Consider the following 20,735-nt stretch of genomic DNA (forward strand, 5'->3'; position numbering starts at 1 on the left):
CTGAAAGGCAGCTTAGCAGCTAGGAGCACATACTGCTCTCTCAGAGGACCTGAGTTCCGCCCTCAGCATCCACACCGGGTGGTAGACAACTGTCTATGACTCTAGCTCTGGGCCCTCTTCTGGCCTCTACAACTGCCTGCCCTCTCTTGTACATATCCACACAGACACACTTATGTACACAATGAAAAGTCTCCCTGCACAGACTAAGATTATTCAGAATAATCTTAGCTTCCAGAATGAGATGCTTTACACCGCAGGCACCCGATAAAAGATAATGCTTAGGAACCCAGAAGATCCGTACCTGCGACCCCACAAAGGCTGTATAACCTGGCTACCTGGGAAACAGAACACAGTCATATGACAGAAGCAACCTTCTCAAATAACATCTTAGGGATACAAAAAGGAGACAAGCTGATTCTCCTTGAGTGCGAGGAGAACAATACCCACCCTGCCGTGGTTTTAAATGGGATGAGCTAGAACAGACTGGGGGTGTAGGGCTGCCAAAAAGGCAAACTCACCAACAACATCGAGGTGGTAGGTGTGGTTGATGGACCCAAACTCATTCTCCACTAGACAGGTGTAATTGCCTTTGTCCGATGGGACCACGCTCTCCATGATAAGGCTCCAGTGCTGGTTTCGTACCTGGAAAGGCCAAAGGGAAGCTGATTACTGATAACAAACAGCACCAGATACCTGTGGTATCCTTCCTTGACTTAAAATGAAGTTGGCTGGGGCTGAGAGTTTAGCTCAGTAGACAGAACGTGTGTTCAACATGCATGTGGCCTGGGTTCAATCCCCAGGAAGTTGCTGGAAGTGGAGTGCAGAGGAACTGTAAACTGCCCTCGCAATTAATATTCAGAACGGTGATGAACAAAAGGTTTCTCTAGAACAGGCAGGTATTGGCATACTTTGAACACATAGGGCTATCCAGGGGTACACAAAGATGTGCCCCTGTCTTAGATTCGAGGTTCCATTAGGAGAACGTACATGGCCAAGAGGACCAATCACAAAGCCACACAACACTGGCAGGCAAACTCCTAAGGCTACCCTTCAGTGGGAGCCTGCAGTCCCCAGGGAACCACGGAACTACCTGGGGCCAACACTGATGATCACGGACTATATACCACACCTTCTGCCTTTGGGGCAGCTCTACTCTTGTTCTCAGAGCCTCTTGTGTCTTTCTCTCAAGAAGCTTCAACTTGAATAAATGGCACATGTTCCTGGTTTTCCCAGAATTCCAGACATGGGAACCAGGACTCCTAGTTACGTATCTGTTTGTAAGTTCCTTGAGACACTCCAAAGATAAGAAACGCATGTAAAACTGACCTATTATGAGTTCCACCCCAGTCTGTCAGCTCACACCAGGTTCTAATGAACCCGTCCTGTGAGAACCTAAACTAGAGAGTAAGGAAAACCACCGCATAGCCATGTACTTTTAAGAACAGGGGCAGGGCAGCTGTCCCATGATGCACCTGTGAACAGGGATAAGAGTAGCCTGTCACTGTGGCTGCAGAGTGGGGTCACTGCTGCTGAGCTCAAAGCCAAGATCATCGTTCCCCACCAGTGTGTCACATGGTGCCATTGGGGCGAGGGGCTGGATCACTCTCAACAACCCAAGCAAAGGGTCAGGAACGAGGCTGAGCAGTCACCCCGCTTAGATGATGCCACTGACCCCAACCCTTGCACAATCGTGGAGTTGCCTCAGAGTTCAGCACAGTAGCAGAGGAAAACTGACTCCCAAGCGAGGCAAGAGGGAAGAGGGAATGAATCTGAGAGCTTAAGACTGATAACAGAGAAAGCCCGAGCTCTACACAAAAGAATCACATTGGTCTCCTTGCAAGGCCTACAAGGCAGCCTGAGAGGAAGTCAGATGCCCCACCCCCGGCTAGAAGTTCCCTACTCCAAGTAGTATGGGTGTCCCAATGGGGAAACCCATGCCACATTCCGCGGTCTTACAGGAACCGATGTAACTCCTGTCCCAAAGTGCTACCTGAAGCTATCACTCTGGGAGGTGGAGAGGAAGTGACCAGCTCTCTTGCAGAACTCAAGGCAGACCTTCTGCATCCCAGGATCTCGAGAATATCAGAAATGGCTCTCTCCTTGCCAGCCACATGGAGGGTAATTTAGGGATGCAGCCACAGGCTCCAGAGTCACCAAGCCTCATAATCCAACCTTGAGCCCTGCTGTAAATATTCAGTTCTTTGAGCCCCCGCTCAAATGTCATGCCTATAAGCCTTTAATCATGGCAGCGCCTCACTCTGGACCCCATCCAAACTGTCAATGTCTTTCTTGTGCCTGGATTCAGACTCTGGTACATGGCATATTCCAAATGGATTTGCCCCTGAACTGCTAAGGGAGGTGACGTTGGCTGCCCAAGACATCTGATTTTGGCTTGGGGCAGCAGAGTCTGGCAACTGCCTTTTGGGGTACCCCTCCCCACAACCTCCCTTGCAGAACACATGGTCAGTTAGGAGTTTCCTTGGGTCTATGACAGTCTAAGAAAGAGCCCTCAATATTAACTTCTTGGAGACACACTACAAATACCAATAAGTTAACATGGATAAAATATAAAATGCTATTACAATAAGAAGCACCTATACCAAGGTGGGTACCTCGACCCTTCTAGAACCTTGTTATTCGAGCAATACCCCAGCAAAGCAGTGTTATTCATATTTTCTTTCCGACACCACTGCTCCCAGTTGAATTCCTTGACCACCATCAAACCCGCACTTTAAAGCTGGGGCATTTTTCAATCCGATGCTCTTAGAAGCTGCCCACAGTGGGACATAAGTAATTCTATACGAGAGGAGAGCCTTATGTTCATTAGGGGCTGCTTAACAGCAAGTCCAACAACAACAGCAGCAACTCTGTAAGACACGGGAACCACAGGCCCCGAGTTCGGAAATGTATTAAATCCGTGTTTGCACATCAAGATTCTGTGTGACCCTTGCAGCCAGCCCGTGAATGGCACCTCGCTCGCCCTTCCGTGTGCTCTTCTCAGTGTCTCAGATCTGCAGGGCCACAGTTGTTTTGGCATTTGGGTCAAATGCATATACATTGTTTTCGTTTTCACAGAACAGGGAATATAAATATACCCCCTGCCCCCATGGGGGGGAAAAATCTGCTCAACCTCATTAGCAATCAGGGGAATGCAAATTAAAACAATAATGAGACACTTGTTCACCAGCTGATTAACAAAAATTAGGAAGATCGGTGTCACTTTAGAACTTGAATGAATCTAAGGGAAAACAGACACAAGTGGAGCCTTGCGACAGAAAGCCAGAGAAAGCAGTCGAGGAATAATTTGGTGACACCCATTAAAATTAATGACACTTTTTGTTGTTGTTGTTTAATGCTACTTCTGGGTATCTTGTCCACAGAAAATAATCAGTCTAGCCAATCAGCGAGTTCAAGACAAAGTAAGAAAGAAAGTGATTGAGGAGGACATTGGATGGCAACCTCCAGCCTCTGAACACGTGTGTGCACACGCAGGAACACACAGACACACGAACTGAAAGAGAAGGGCTCCTCAGCCATCTGATGTTGGGTCCTAGATCCTGTTCTGAGGAATGCCCTGATCTGGCTCTCTCTAGCTGACCAAGAACAAAGGGCCAGGGACAGGAGGAATCCTGCATATAGCAACATTCCTGTGACTTTATTTTCATTCCTGCCCACAGCCAAATTTGTATGGAATTCAATTTTCCAGCTGCCAAATAACAGAATTGGCGAACAGAGCTCCAAAACTATGTTCACCAAGGTCTTTCTTGAAATAACATTTCAGCATTGAAACAAAGCAGACCAAAGCTAAACCCCTGAGTGCTTTAGCTTGGAACACGGAGAGCAGATTCCACAAATGCTCCACACCCCACCCACGTGAAGACAGAAGGTGGTCTAGACAGTTTTTGCTGCTGTTGTTATATTTGTTTGGTTTGGTTTTTTTTCCCCCAGACTCTTTCTGCTATCTCGAACCTCTCTAAGTGCCTGTGAAGGCCTCAACTATGTTCAGGTGACAATAGGGTATGAAAATTTAACACCAAAACAAAATCAAAACAGATCGCCAGAGAGTCAAAGGCCAAGGGCCCCACTGTCACCTGGATGTTTGGCTTCCTCATTGCAAAACAACAAAATACTCAAAGATTTCCAAATACCCAGGTGTTTTGCTACCAAGTGGAATAAACATCCAGAAGCTGCACTCTGAGCCAGCTCGAAGGAGGTATCCATGTGTCAACAGATGCCCCTATGACTTCCCGGAAAGCAGCAACCGCCATAGCCTGGGCTTCAGAAAGGTGGTCCACAAACACCCTTATCATTCCGTCTCCAGCCCTATTTCCAGAGGGCTCCCAGGGATGTCAAACCATCCCTTCTGAATACAATTGCGCACGGGGCTCACACGTGTAGAGGGACTGGCACTTGGGGCTGCTTGTCATCACCCAGAAATGACAGCAAACACTTGTTAATGCTTAAACCGGCATTGATGGGTAGCAGCGGTTTGTTTTGCAGGGGTGGGGGGTGTCCAGAGAGCAGGGCTGCACCATCAATCAGCCTCTGCACCATCACTAGTGGAAACTAGAATCTCTTCACTCCGCCCAGTCGGCAACCCCTGAACCTCTGCAAGGGAGGTACACCCAAGGGTACCCATTCAACAGCCTGCTGCCTGAAGGTGCTAACGAAGTGGGTGGCAACAGGGCCTCCAACGCCTTTTGAACTCAGCTCTTTAACAGTGCTGACCCTCAAGACCTAAACAAAGGATTGTCATATGATCCAGCAATTCCACGAAGGATATACCCCCAAAGAACTGAAAACTACAACTCAGATACAGGCACACAAATTATAACAAAAGGTGGTGGGTACATCTATCTGATGAGATAGTGATCAACCATAAACAGGAATCAAATGTTGACTCATACTAGAACTTAGATGAATCCTGAATATATTATCTGAAGTAAAATAAGCTGGCCATAAAAGGCAAACATCCGGTGATTACATTTACATGAGGTACTAAGAATAGGCAAATTCATAGACAAAAAAGATAGACTTGAGGGTCTCAAGTACTAGGGGAGGGGTTATTTCTTAATGGGTTTAGAGATTTTATGTGGAGCAACAAAAAAGTTCTGGAGATAATAAAAATGGATAAACAAACAAACACACATAGAGACAGAAAGAGAAAGAGAGACAGACAGACAGACAGACAGACAGACAGACAGACAGACAGCAGAGAGAATCATGCTTCTGGTCAAGCTTTACTTAGAATCCAACTGCCATCCCCTCCCCTCTCTGCACAAACTAAAATATCGAGATGCTAGTGGTGGTGCATTCCTATCGCCTGGTGCTAAGGAGGCAGAGGCAGGAGGATTGAGTTCAAGGACAGCCTGGGTTACACAGTAAATTGGAGACCAGTCTCAGCTACCCAGTCTAATTAAATGGCAAGACTAAGTGGAGAATGCCAAATATTTCTATTTTATTTTTTTTTTTATTTTTTTATTTTTTTTTGGTTTTTTCGAGACAGGGTTTCTCTGTGGCTTTGGAGCCTGTCCTGGAACTAGCTCTGTAGACCAGGCTGGTCTCGAACTCACAGAGATCCGCCTGCCTCTGCCTCCCGAGTGCTGGGATTAAAGGCGTGCGCCACCACCGCCAAATATTTCTATACTTAAATTAATCTAGGTCCTTTTGGGGAGGTAGGGGTTGCTTTTTTTTTTTTTTTTCCCTCCTTTGAGACAGGGTTTCTCTATGTGGCCTTAGCTGTCCTTGGCTTTCCTGGAACTGGCTCTGTAGACCAGGCTGGCCCTGAACTCACAGAGATCCACCTGCCTCCCCCTTTTAAAAATACTTAATTCTTTTTATTTTAATAATGTGTATTACATGGGAAAGAAATGTGCACACAAGTTCTGGTGCCCGCAGAGGCCAGAGGCACACCAGATCTCTGGGTGCTGGGACCTGAACCTGGATTCTCTGCAAGAGCAGGACACGCTCTTCGCCACCAAGCCAACCCTCCAGCCTGAGTTTTGGTTCCGTTTTGCATTGCTCTGATTTCAAGTGACTTTGTGTTTTCCCTTCTCCCTAAGACGGCCCCATGTACAAGTCATTCCAGAGCACGCTGGGATGTGGTGGCCAAGGGCCACAAAGTCATAAACAAGTAAGAAAACTTGCAGGGCTGGCCTGGCCATCAAAGCTGAGGTGGGCTCCAGAGTGACAGGGTTTATGAAGAAAGAAGAAAAGCTGCACAAATAACCAATGTTCCTTTACGGAAACTTCCAGGTCACTGGCTTTCTGGGAAAACACACTGTGGAAAACTTGACACCTTGCTTCATTACGAAGCAAACAGGCAGGAGTCAGAGGAGTGTGGGGTTGGGACTTAGCAGGCCCTCTCTGCGGGGGTGGAAGTTAGGTGGGTCTCTTCAATTAAGTATCTCTTGAAGGATGGCACCGCTCAACGGGTAAAGGCAATTGCCTCCAAGATTGATGGCTTAAGTGTGGTTCCCTGGGACCCATCCGGTGGAAGAAGAGAACCAACTCGCTCCCACAGGTTGTCCACTGGCCTCCACAAGATCCGCCCCCCCCCCCACAGTCAAAGAAATAAGCTTTTCTTGTTTTTAAGTAGGTCTCTCCTTTCCACCTCTGAGGGATGCAAAGCTACAGCCTGTTCCAGACGGCGCCTCAGGTCAAATGTTGGCAGGTGCATTTGTTTAGAAGTTCACATAGCAATGAAGAAAATATCCGAAGGAGAACCCCACACAGGGACCAAGACACCAAACACTGTGCCCTGAAGATGCAGGGGAAGTCTCAAGTAGGCGGTGGAGCCACACCAGGAAGAGGGACCCAGCCCTGGGAGGTGTTGGTAGCAGGACCTCCCATGCTTCAGGACCCGGGAACCCTGGGGCAGGTTTAACACATCTTTAGCAAGAATTATGCTTCAGGGAACCATGTTTGCCAAACTGAAAGCTGTTGACTTTCCTAGATCCCAGAAGCCCCTGGGGCTCCACAGAATCTCTAAATTTCCAGAATCACCAAAATCATGTCCCACTGGTATCAACCTTAATTGCCCTGTTGTGAAAATCTCTATTGCAACATCATTTACATTGGACAGGTCATCTCAGCGGCCACCAGACCACAACCTCCTTCTGCATACCGCAGAGAGAGATTAGGAGAGCAGTGGGGTCAGGACCACACATTCCAAAGGCCAGCTTTCCCTTTGTCCTTTACACCCCTTTCCTCTATCTTTTGGGGGGTGGGCATGCATAAGTATATGTTTCTGTGCAAGTGTGTACAGATGCCAGAGGTCAAATTTGGGTACCCCAACCCCACATTATTTTTGGAGACAAGATCTCTCACCAAACTTGAGGCTCGCTGGTCAGGGAACCCCAGCCCTGGGGTCACAGGCACACACTAATATATCTGACTTTTTTCATGGCTTCTGGTGTCAAACTTGGGGTTTGCACAGCAAGAGCGGTTTACCAGCTGAGCCATTTCCCCAGCCCTCAAAAAAAAATTTTTTTTAACATCAAAATGTCCTTCAGATTTAGAGTTTTGCCCCATCCATTCAAATTCCTTTCTTTGCCTCCAGTAACAGCTTAACACTAATTAACAAAAACCCTCAGGGTGGGGTGGGAGGGTTGGAGAAATACCGGGGATAGTTAATAGCATTTGCTGCTCTTACAGAGGACCCACGGGGCAGCTCACAACTGCAACTCCAGTTCCAGGGATCTGATGCCTTCAGAACTCTGCAGACACCGGGCAGGCACGTGTGCACAAACACACACAGGCAATACTCAGACACATAAAACAAATTAGCTAAATCTTTAAAACAAAACAAACAAAAAAAAAAAAAAACGGGCATGTGTCCTCACAAGCTACAGCCATTCTTCGAGGTCCTCCTGGGTGTTCTTATTTAGCACGGTGTTGTCATGGTTAATTAAAACTACCTGCACCTGTTAAAAATCAAGGGCATTCCCTCATTAAGCCCCTGTGTCTAACAGCTCCATAATCGTAATCACTCACTCACATTTGCGAAATGTTCCTTATCCATAATAATGATGTGCAGCCCATTTATTTTAAGACCAAGAGTCTCTGGAGACTCACAGGCTTGCTTTGTACCTGCTTAGAGGTTGTCTTCCCAAGCAGAATTTGGATCTGACCACCGCTCTCACAGTAAAACTGCTCTTAAGTCAACAGTTCCGACGGCATCGATTCTGAGTTTCCGCAAGTCGGAGCGGACAGAGTTTAAGTGGTGTGACCCTCCTTTTCTTTCCTTTTTTCTATAATTTATTTAACTTTATTTTATGTGCACTGGCGTAAAGGTATGAGATCCCTTGGAACTGGAGTTGCAGACAGCTGTGAGCTGTCATGTGGGTGCTGGGAGTTGAACCTGGGTCCTCTGGAAGAGCACCCAGCTCTTAACTACTGAGCCATCTTTCTAGCCCCCACAGCCCTCCTTTTCTAAGCAGCAAGGACTAATAAAATCTGTCTACTTGTTAATTTTACTTACTGCTTTTAGGGTCTAAACTAAGAAGGAAAGGACAAATCAACCTCATGATTCCGGCTTCCACCAACAAGTAGGAGTCCCGGCTGATGATGGGAGAGTTTCCGTGTCTGAGGTTTAGCAGAACTGCCCTTCTTTGGTACTACCCTCAACTGTCCCCAAAATTGAGACAGACTTACAGGCTTTCCCCTATCTTCCTCTGGGTTTGGGCCTCTACATGTTCATTTTTAAAGGTTAAAATCAAATGGCCAAAATTACAGAAGCAAATAAACCTTTATGAACGAAAGCCTGTTCAGCCAGGCCCCGATCTCTGACAACAGGAAAGAAGCCCACAGAAGCTCAGCGGGCTGGCGTGGGGGCTGGGTCCCACAGTACCAGGTTACACACAGGAGAGACCGTCCTTCCACACACCCTGATGCTGCTTCCACGAACACCTCCTCCCACCGGCTTTCAAGAACTGGGCATGGGTGACGTCTATTTACCCACGCTGGGAGGTTCTTAGATGGGTCTTAGTGATACCCACACTCTTGGCCTTCATGCCCTTGGTTCATCTCCTCCCTAAGGACCCATTTAATAAGGGGGAAGAGCAAAAGAGCTGGGACCTTGCTTCCATGACGAGGTTACAGGAGGCTGTGACACATTTGTTCTTCTGCTCTAGCTCCTCGTCTGCTGACCCTGAAGATGGCAGCTGTCATGCTATCACCTGCTCTGCGTTGGCCCATGTGACAAGAAGCAAGAAAGTAGATCCTAATGGCAACCGAACAGTTCCCTCCCTGGTGTATCCTTGGAGGGAAAACCCAGCCTCGGCTAAAACCTTGCACCATCCTGGGAGAGACCTAAAGACCCCACCAGCTGTACTTGATGTGCAGCAGGACTGTGAGGTACTGACTGCAAAGCCCCAACCTGGTGCAGCTTGTTACACAGCAACCGATAACGAATACACCCTCACCTCTTCCAAATGCACAGCAGACCTCATAATAAGGTTACCTTAAATCCTCTCTGCATGCAAAAGTCTTAAAATTCTGTCTGCGCTGAGTAATTTGAAAACTCCATCTCTTCCTCCCCCTCAAAAAAAGTCAACTAACTAATAATCCTCAAGCTTTTTCTGCTCCCCTTTTTGGTTTGTTTGTTTGTTTGTTTGTTTTGGTGGTTGTTGTTGTATGTAGCCCTGGCTATCCTGGAGCTCATTATGTAGACCAGGCTAGCTTGGAACTCAAAGAGCTCTGCCGGCCTCTGCCTGCTGGGTCCTCTGATTAAAAGCATATGCTACCACACTGACTTCCCTGGCTCTCCTTTACCTCTATTCTGCCACTACACTAGGACGCCATTTCCCTGCCTATCCCCCCACTGTGCTAATACCCCATCTCCTTTCATGCCCACCTGACGCAGCATGCACTTGTGACTTCATCTTTATCAGCAGCCTCCAAATGCCAGCTCTTACGTTGGCCTCCCTGCCATACCAGGGCCCCTTTGACTTGAGGCCACATCTATTCCTGTTTGTGTTAGCTTTCCCAGTGCCTAGACATTGAGTATCCTATATAAGGATACTCAATCAGTGATGCTGAAATCGGTGAGCAAAACCACAAGGAGTATCCCCAGGGGTGTTTAATCAACGATGCTGAATGGAGGAGCAAACCTATACTTAGCATCCCAAGGAGCCTTCTCGGGGATGTCATAGACATCCTGTTGTGCCCAACTCCCCACTGAGTGACAAGACTAAATTTTAGGCCATTCTCTGATGGGCCCTTGAATATCTCTGGCGATGGAGGATGGGGGGGTTGCTGCCTCGGTCATTGTTCAGCGTCTCCCCCTAATAACAAATACTAGCTCATACTCACTCCTCTAATCCAAGCGATTCCCTCTTAATACAACCCCGCCCTTACAGGGCAGCTGCACCAGTTCACGTTTTACAGACCATAAAGCATATAGAAAACAGACCCTCAACTTTCGACCCCCTGGTTATTAGACTTTCCTCGTGTAAACAAGAAGGAAAACGGGGACTAACTTTAAAACCACAGGGGCGTCCAGGGTGATCTTTCAAACATATCAAACAGTGACGCGATCAATTACAGTAATTATGTCTTTTGAAAAATACATATTCCTTCTGGTCCTGCCAACTTCAGAGGACTTTAAAAAAAAAAATAAACATCTCAGAAACACAGGGGTTCGGGCGCTCAGTCCTACCTTATAGCCTCCAATGCGATGCTCCTGCTTAAACTCCTTCCCGTTTTTCAGCCACCTCATTGTGGGCGTTGGATTCCCCCCTGCCGGACAGCGGAATTTCACAGTGTTGGCGGCAGGGACAGCATGCAGCCGCTTCTCCATCTTTTCTGTGTTGGTCCAGTACGGTGCTCCTGAACGGGAAGACAATGAGATGCATGTAGATGAAGGGACAGCCTCGTGTCTTCCAGGAAGGTAAGACGGCTTCAGGGCACAGGAAAGCATCTGATTTTTCTTTGGACTCCTTGGATAATATTTATGTTAGGGAAATATTTTCAGAAGTCTGGTCCAGCTGGCCTAGCAGGAAGTCCCCAGAGGGGCTGCTTATTGGGTTATGACTATTAACAGGGGGAAAAAAAAAACATTTGAAGCACCTTCTCTCTGGCTCCAGTCTGGTGCCAAAAAATAATTTCATGTCAAATCATGCTTTAAAATGCTACTTCATATTCAGAGAAACAATTCACGTAACAGGGAGGGCTCAGCCCTCCAAAAACACATCATTTTAGACCGCCGCACCTATTAAATGGTCATATATACACACTGTAAAAATAAATTGTCCTTGGAGACCACATAAACTTACCCATCAGAACGTTCTTTCTGAGTGGGCATGGGTAGAGGGGTACGAGTACATGTGCACATGTGTGAGGCCAGAGGTCAACCTTAAGTGATGTCCCTCAAATGCCAAAAACTAAGCGCCTTATTTTATGAGACAAGGTCTCTCAGTGGCCTGGAACTTACCCAGCAAGTTAGGCTGGCCCACCATTGAGCTCCCAGGGATCTGTGTGCCCCATTTCCCCAGCATTGGGATTACAAGCATGTGGCATCATGCCAGGCTTTTTCTAACATGGGTTCTGGGGATCTAAGACAGGTCCTTTATACGTGGATCTAAAGCTCTAGACAGCCCAAGCAGTCTTGTAAATGGCCATCAATAGCCTGAGTTCTCATCTGAGCATGATAAAATAATCTTGGGAGCCATCATTAACCTCCTAGAATCCTGTACAATAAATCAAAAAGCGGTATAGATAAGTATATCTTAACTGTTTAATGAAAGAGATCTTTTGTTTTTCCAGGGGTGGTTCTGAACACTATAATCCCAATGCCATGCCTGAACTTCATAAGAGGCAACTAATCAAATGCTAAATAAAGGTCATGGCCCCTAAACAGCCTTCACAATCACAGGAACAAGTGATTTTAAAAGCCCAGAAAAAGAGAAAGGTCTTTCAGTGACCAAGTAACAAGTAAAGTGCATTCTATAAGCAGGCGCTACATCATCAATCCAGAGCACTGCTACCGATTCTTCATGCCTGTACTAATGGCTCCAGGCTTCTAGTGACCCAACGTGTGCTTGCCAGGCACTGTTCTAGAAGCTTGTGCATGCTTAACATGTGAATCACCTCAACAGCTCAGTGAGGAACTACTATCATCCCTGCTGCAGGCCAAGGAAACTGAGTCCCTGAGACCTGACCTCCAAAGAGCCACAGCACCAAAAGTCATGCAGCTGAGATTCAACCAAGATCAGTCTGAGGCCCAAGTCCCAGTTCTTGGCCCTGGTCTCCCGGCTAACACAGACCAGCTTCAGCAGGAAGCCGTGCCCTTCCATCATACCTTCTAGACACTGAAAACTGGACTCTGAAACAGTCAGTGGGGGGCAGACACTTCAACCTCCAGTACTGTTCAGAACGTCCACTGAACATCTGGGCAACAAATATACTTCCCACGCGACGAGGGACGGCAGGAGCAGCACACACACCCCACAAACCAGAGGCAAAATAGTCACAGCCAGGGAACCTATTTGGCAGCCTCCCCTCTAGCATATGCTGGGAGAGGTTCAACCTGAACAGCAGGCTCTCCTGTTACACTCACTCTCTGGAGCAACTGCCCCTGCCCCTGGCTGCCTGGCCTGTGTTTGACACCTGCTCTGAGAGGTGGAGCTGGAATGTCTTATCTAGGACACACTGTATCTTCTTCAGGCTGATGCATGCCCAAGTGTCAAGGTGGTGGGATTTAGGTGGTAACTTCATGACACCAAGGCTGTGTAAAACCACAGCTACTCACCCATTCGGAGTAGAGGGAAATCAGGGAAGGGAGGGAGCAGAAGGGAGGGGAGGGGAAGGACAGGGAGAGGAGGGGTATGGAGGCCAAGGGAGAAGAAAAGAGGCTGCACTGTTTCCTTTCTATCCAGTTGCATTTGCAATATGCATCGCGAGGACCTTGTAGCTTGGGCACTGGATGCATGTAAACACATCTATTCTTCTGAGAGCTCACCAGGGGACCACTGGACTCCCACTTATCACAAGACCCCAAGGGCCTGGCATATCCTGAAACAATCTCAATCATCTTTCATTTTAAAAGCTTCTACTTAGAGAAATCCATCCAAAGCCACTGAAAGCAGCCATTGAGATCCCAAAATAAATAATGAGCTTTGTCCCAACACAAAGACTTTAACAAATCTGACCTAAATGGAAAGCATACCTCAGGCTGTCAGGTGTCCGGACTCATGTCATTGTTTAAGTAAACACAATGGCCTATTCACATGAATTAGCTAAATATTAATGCAGTCACTCAGATAGCATCAATTACTGCTGGGCTGAGCTCTGGAATGTGCTTTTTAAAAAAAAAAAACATAAAAGAAATCAACAAATAGGTGCTTACAAACCATTAGGCATGATTTTCATGTTCTCTGAGATCAAAAAGTAGGGGTTGGCCTCAGGAACTAGGAATGTTCTTTTCCACTCTAAGCCCTCAATGAGGCTTACCACGGCAGGGGACTGACCCCCAGCCACACGCAATGTCCTGTCCTGACTTGTGCCAGCAGCAGGCTGGCAACCCAAGCCTTTGTCCTGGTAGCCAAGCCAAGGCATAACTTAAGGAAGAGGATAAAAGACCGCTGCTGGCATTTCTAGCAGGTCGCTGCTTTCCTAGAGTAAAACCGTACGTAGAAAATCTGTTCTCACGAAACAGACCCTGGCCGCACACCACGGTGTGGGCGTCGCTTCTTGTCTCAGCCTCAGGGACCCACGGTGGGTGGGGGCACTATGAAACCCAATCACTCTGGGGCTGCAGCTGGAACTGAATTTCATAACAGTCCTCCAGGAGCCGAAAGGTCATTGAGCTAAGCTGTTCAAGGTGCCAGAGCCAGGAAAGGGCTGTCCCAACGCTCTACCGGGCTTCTGACTTTCTGGCCACTGCCACTCTGCGGAGTGCTACGTCGTCGGCACAACAGCTCTTGCAACTGAGCTTCTGCTTGGGGTGTCAAGTGTGTGTATTATTAAAAAATAAACACGATACTTGGAGAAGAGATAAATCTATTTTATTATTCATAATAATAACACATTTTTAAAAAATTTATGGCTCTTTCTGATATAAACTTAAAGGACCTACATGATCTAGAAAAATAACACTCCTGTTATTCCTGTGTTCCCTTCTGTAACAGTCTCCTGCCCCTTGAGACAGTCTTGTCATGTAGCCCAAACTGGTATCAAACTCAAGATCCTGCCTCATCCTCCTTGGTGCTGGAATCGTGGGTTCAACACTCCAGATTCTGCAGACTCTCCTCAATATTCCCTACCATTTCCACAAAGTAACCACGTCCAAACGTCCAGGCACCAAAAAAGTAGCATATACATCCAGAGAATCAAGGACCAGGCATCTTGGGGGAGCCAAGCCAGCCTTTTCCCTACCAACGCTTGGGAGCACTTCAGCAATTCCATGGGGAGCAGGAACTGGTGCCAGGGAGTAAAAGCCTGCAGATGCGGAGTAGGTCCTGGTACCTAGCAGATGGCCACAAGCTGGTTACTCAACAACCTGACTGGGATGGAATCGGTAAAGCCAAGAGCACACGAGGCTGCCTGAAATCAGGACCTCGAGCAGCTGCCTCCCTTAGGGATACGCGACACACAATCCAAGTCACCTGACTCATAAGAGTGGAACCTCCAAAGGCGGGAAAACGTGAAGCACACCAAGCCACTTGGGAAATGAAAGAATGGCCTTCCCTTTGGCTCTGATGTTCACAGATCTCCTCATGGCATACACAGCAAAAGAAAAAAAATGTTCTGTTAGTCACAAGATACAAACAAACAAATCAAAAGAACAGTGAGAAGCAGCCTAAGTAAATAAGATCCCATCAGAAAGATACAGGCAACCCATCGAGAACTCTCCTCCTTGATACCAGCTCTCATCACCTCTGGGTGATTGTGTTAAGTCAATTTTCACTCTACCAAAACACAACTGAGTAAAGAGAGGCCCTAACTCCACTCACAGCCCTCCCAAGTACCCCATGGCCATCCTTCACCATTCTGTCCCACCATGGAGGCCCGCACTTCCTCCTCTGTAAGGGTTGCTTCGTCATCACCAATGCCAGCTTCCACACTGGGTGTCCATCCTTCAAAGTCCACCTGCTGGTGGCTGCCAGCTAGCAAGCGGAGAACAAAGTAGGCCACCACTTGAGCTGCAGACAGGGTGTGAGGACGGATGACTGGGAAAAGCTTTGCTATAAACCAGGGAAGCTGTTCTGATAAGGTTCTAATATTCTTTCCAGGCATCTGTGAGCTACGCAGGTATTGATTTTGTCAACAAATGGGAGGGCTGTAGGGGTTTCTGGCCCTGCAATTTAAACTTAATGACAAAACGTAAGCTGCTGGGCCTGCCCCGTAAAAACCCGTACACGGCCCAGAATTGACATCTCAGGTTTACAAGCTGTTCTCTGTTCAGAACCTAAACGCAAACACAGCCCAATATTTTCAAGGGAAAACTGGGACTCATATTACAATGTTCCCCCATCTGGCTTGATGGCTGACAGGATCAATGTCACCCAGAAAGGTTAAGTGATCAGATCAAGGTCACAAAGCCAGAGGCCGGACCAAGGCTAGCCCCGAGTCCCTAACTCCCTTAGCAATGCTCTTCAAGCACAGCAGGCTGCCCTGTGAACTCTCCCACAGTAATTAAGTCAAAAGTTCAAGATTTATGCGAGCCGGGGACACCGATGACTGCCAACTTTATTTTTATTGATGCAGAAATTTTAAAACGCACGGGCTGTTTCAGCTCTTAGATCAAGTCTCCCCAACTCCCTAAAGCCTCACTAAGGCCCCTGCTTTAAGTCTATAATTAGGCCTTTTAAAAATATCTCTAATCAGGCCATCTGAATGCTATGCCCCCTGATATGTTCGGGTTTTGTTTTGGGGTTTTGTTTTGTTTTGTTTTTTAATATCACTGTTCTTACAGTAGACTGACATTCATCAGCTTTTGGTTTGATATAAACCAAGAGAAATCAAATCTAGTAGAGTTAGAGATGGGCTGGGTGGGGAGTGACTTAGAAAAGAGTGTTGTCTTAGTCACTGTTCTAGTGCTGTGAAGAGACACCATGACCAAGGCAATTTTTTATAAGAGAAAGCATTTAACTGGAGCTGGCTTCTAGGTTCAGAGGTTTAGTCCATCATTATCATGGAGGGGAGCATGGCGGCACGCAAGCAGACATGGTGCTGGAGAAGTAGCTGAGAGTTCTACATCCTGATCCACAGGCAGAGAGAAAAACAGAGACTGGCAAGGGTTTTTGAAACCTCAAAGCCCATTCCCAGTGACACACTTTCTCCAACAAGGCCACACCTCCTAATCCTTCTCAAAGAGAGCCATTCCCTGGTGAGTAAATATTCAAATATATAAACCTTTCGGAGCCATTCTTATTCAAACCACCACAGGTACAGTCTGGCTTCCAGAAATCTCTACCTAATAGCCCACTGACCACTGATGTGTTTTAGCCAAAACATATAGTGGGTGGGGGGTGGGGGTGGGGTATGGTCAGTCACTCACAAGAGAAATAACTAGAGTCCCCTGGAAGGTTCCACAGAATTCTCAGGGCCTGCTACAAGCAAGGCTGTTCCAACCACTGACAATGCAGCTGGCCAGGGAGGGCCACCATCAGCACCTTCTGTCCTGAAGCACCTGGACCCACCTACAGACGAGGTTTTCATTAGGAGGAATTTCCAGAACATTAGACAGCCTACCCACTTGGTCTTTTTCACCCTTTTCAATTCCTACATTCACCAACTTGGATACCATCTCTTCCAAGTTAAAAAAAAAAAAAAAAACACATCAGAGCAATGGTGACTCAGGGCTGTTAGCAGGGACAGGCCTTACATTAAAGAGTCTGGGACCTCAGACAATGCACTTTGGCTTTCTCTAGTGCCTCCTAGCTCCCCACCCCCACCCCCGCCGCTGATTCCCCCTCCTAGAAAAAGAAAAAAGTAAGATCTGCCGCTTTTCTCTCTCAGGTGGAGTAAGTGGCATTGCAGGTCTCAACAAAAGTGAGACCAAAATGAAAAAATATCCCTTGTCACTAGAAAGGACAACTCCAAAAATGGGAATCTTGATGCTGCTGTCCTGCTATGGAGCCAAACTTCTGGTCAAATGCCATCAACCCAAGAACTAACCCTCAGAATCTTCCAAAACCATCACATTAAACACAAGCGCAAGGAAATCAATATATTTTTTAAAACCTCCATAAATCTGCTGCCAGATCATCTACAAAGACACTTAAATTCCCAAGAAAGGCAAGAACTAGGTGAATTCCCTTTCCTGAGCTGATGCAGAAATGTGGAATCTTTCAGGACCCTCAACCTGGATGAGTTTCAAAATTCAGCATTTGAACTGGTAACATTTGGTCCAGAGAAAACAAGCTGAACCTCCACTTACAATGACATCACAGGATTGCTAGTGCTGGCAAGGTATGAGGACATCAAGCTAGTCAGCTAAAATGTGACCTGGGGACATCCTTCACACCGGCGACAGAAGGATTTGACATAAAAGAGCATGGGTGGGGAGCCCTATCCATCCAGCCATCAGCCCATGCAGGGATGCACAGTGTGTGTGTAACAGGATGTTAGGAGATGCTAAATTTTAAAAGGGTCTTAGGGTCACTAGGTCTGAGAAACCCCGGGACAGAACATTAAACAGATGTTTCCCTAGAAGACCCCTCAGAACGTGGATGGTGTTGTTGGACTCGCTCTCTAAGCAAGGGTCACAGCACGAGGTGTTTCCTAAACTTCCTACAGGATTCAAGTCACTTTCAGCAAAAACTTACTCTGAACTAGGGTTCCAGAGAATATTCTTTGAGAAACAGTGGCTCGGTTTCTTCAGATGTGGACCAGATCTGAACACGGCTCTCTTTTAAGGTGAAACCCATAAAAGATGCTTGGGAAGCTTGGAAAGCCAAAAACAAGCATTCATTCTCTACCAGGCTGGTCCTTGCTCTCGAGAAAACAATGGGTTATTGAAAAAGGCAGGCCCGAGATGTGATGCCAGGTCCCATGGTAGACAATGTCACAAGATACAACAGATGAGTTTCTACAGCCTGTATGAATGAGGTGGGCTCCACTCTCTGAACAAGATCAGGAAGAGCAGAGTTAGAAGTAAGAGCAACCCAAGCGCTCAAGAATATCCACCTAAAACATCAAACAGCATCTTCTAATTAAGGCCACCAGCTTCTTAACCAAAACAGCATTGTTCTGCCTCATTCCATTTGGGTTTCTTTGTTTTCTGCTGCATTGGTAATGAACAATCAATCTCGTGACTTCATCTTAACGTCTTAATTCTTTTTCTTAAACATGAGTGTGTGTGGGTGTGTGCATGCATGCACATTCATGCTGACCGTGCTGGCTAGTTTTATGTCAACTTGACACAAGCTGGAGTCATCTGAGAGGAGGGAAGCTCAATTAAGAAAATGCCTCCATAAGATCCCCCTGTAGTCAATCCTGTAGGAATTTTCTTAAATAGTGATTAATGAGGGTGGGGTCCAGCCCATTTTCTGTGGTCCCACCCCTGGGCTGGTGTTCCTAGGTTCTATAAAAAAGTGGGTTGAGCAAGCCATGGAGAACAAGCCAGTGAGCAGCTCTCCTCCATGGCCTCTGCTTCTGCTCCCGTCTCTAGGTTCCTGTCCTCACTGGTTTTACCTGTTAAATGGAGCTGTGGGTGAAGCAAACCCTTTTCTCCTCAGCTTGCTTTGGTCATGGTGTCTTATCACAGCAATAGTAACCCTCACTAAGACATTGACTATGGGTGTCTGATCTCACTTTGCATAAGGGGGGTTCCGAGAACTAGCCCAGGTTCAGTGCCAAGCACCCTTCTCCCCTGAAGGTGCCAAGCACTGAAGCATCTCCCAGCCCTCTTCTTAATTCTTGGTTGTTGTTTTTGTGCTTAGACTTGGTTACCATGCTTTCTGCACTCCACGCAGAACTCTGCAATGTCCCAAAGGGAAACAGGAAAATGGCGCTCACAAACCCAAGACTATCACAGTGGGCACAGCTACCAGGGCACCCCTGGCTAACTTGACTCAAGTTGAATATTCAAGTACACTCCAGTGGCATCTCCAGATAACAGTGGCATCACGGGAATCAATGTGGACACAAGAATGTCTGCAGGTGTCTGAAAATGCTGAGAACTCAGAGCTTCTGCATTTTCTCTAGGAATCGGGTCAGGTATTCGACACTTGAGTTGGAAAAAAAAAAAGTTTGAACAGTAACATCCCCTTTCCCTCTTTGCCAAATATCCTAGCCCCAACATTCTTGGGTTCACACACACAGGCCACAGCTGCTTAATCTCAGCTGCCCCAGGCTGCACCTGTGAATCAGACCAGGCTAATCACACTAACAGATGGCAGAGGCCAAGTCGCCAGCTAAGAACTGCTATCACTTTAACTAGCATCTAAGGTTTCACCGGCCCCTCCCTGCAGCAGTGTCTCTCTGGTACAGCTAACACCAGCCCTTAATCACCACACAGCACCCATCTCGGGGACAGAGCAGGTGTCATTTGAGAGCTAATTACCAAAAGCCCCGATGCAAGGTGAAAGTGTGGCAAGTTCTCTATGGGGTGGCACCTTTTAGGCGCTGTGCTCTGCTGCCCAGCCCATCTACACAGACGCTGAGCCATTAAGTAGTCGCAGCAATATCCCTAGAGGTCCTCATCAGGCAGACTCCCAAACACTAGAAGATTCCAATCACTCAGCCTCGGTTATAATATAACCTATACCTGCTGTTACACGCTATGACATCACGTGTGCTCCTGATGATGTCGTCAGGGACCCAGCACAGAACAGTTCCCAGGTGTGCCAAGCAAAACCAAGTAGGTGAGACTTGATGTCTCAATCCATCATGGAGGCACCCACACATGGTATCACTTGAGAGCTGTAAACAATTGTGCAAACATGATCATACCACCACCACCACCACCTCCCGTTGGAACCTGGGATGCCTATGGGTACTAGGCATCGAGTGGCTGGACACTTCCCTTTGTTCCTAAGACAATTTTCTGGTAACTATAAGAAGACTCGCTGCTTCTGCATTAGGGGTTACTGGAGGCAGTACCTGAGCCAGGGCCAGCCCCACTGCCCTCCAGAGCCGGTTGGGAAGGCTCTGCCTCCTGCTTCAGGGAGAGCCAAAGCAGCAACTATGAACATTCTGCTGAATCCATGCTGTTATCAGAGGATAGTAAGAAAAGTAACAAGCCTTTGCGAGGCTGTCACAACTCATAAGGTGCACACTTTCACTTGCCTTCTTGGTTTTCATGAATGTGACTGGTGGTATGTGCCTGTTTGGGGCAAGTGTGTGTGTGTGTGTGTGTGTGTGTGTGTGTGTGTCCCTAACGTAGCAGTTCTCACACCCTAATGTGAAATGAAACACACACAGACAAGAACACCTCCCCCCCCCCCAACTTCACTAACTAGCTAGGTCTGAAGAAAAGCGTAAGGAACATGCATCTCTAGAGAGTTCCGAAGTGATGTCAACACTGCTGGTCTGGGCACACTTTGAAAACCAAAGTGTTCACTCTCCCAAAAATAAAAATTATATTCTCCAGATCAATTCTCCTTATGCCCAAACCATTGAAACTTAAGAACAAATCTTCATTGGAGTGACAGTATTTATCCTAGGATTTAACGGCACTCTCTCGGCTAGCTAACCCAGGCTAAGAGTTGGTGTTTTCAATGAATGATACAGGAATAACTGAACATCCAGAGGCAAGAGAAAATGAATCTCGACGCAGACCCTGCAAA

General features: G+C 47.1%; 1 protein-coding gene across 3 annotated transcripts in view; it reads right to left on the reverse strand.

The window, feature by feature from the left end:
* The window catches only part of Fgfr2 (fibroblast growth factor receptor 2), a 106,014-nt gene that overhangs the window by 57,489 nt on the left and 27,790 nt on the right, over positions 1-20,735 (reverse strand). For all 3 annotated transcript variants that reach the window (XM_050165829.1, XM_050165830.1, XM_050165831.1), the window contains 2 exons: positions 10,661-10,830; positions 519-642 (listed from right to left, as the gene is read on the reverse strand). In XM_050165829.1, the coding sequence (XP_050021786.1) occupies positions 519-642; positions 10,661-10,830 (294 nt within the window). The remainder of the gene's footprint in view (positions 1-518; positions 643-10,660; positions 10,831-20,735) is intronic.

This window comes from Alexandromys fortis, unplaced genomic scaffold (assembly GCF_014885135.2).
Source record: "Alexandromys fortis isolate MF-2015 unplaced genomic scaffold, M_Fortis_MF-2015_v1.1 scaffold_146, whole genome shotgun sequence".
NCBI classification, from domain to species: domain Eukaryota; kingdom Metazoa; phylum Chordata; class Mammalia; order Rodentia; family Cricetidae; genus Alexandromys; species Alexandromys fortis.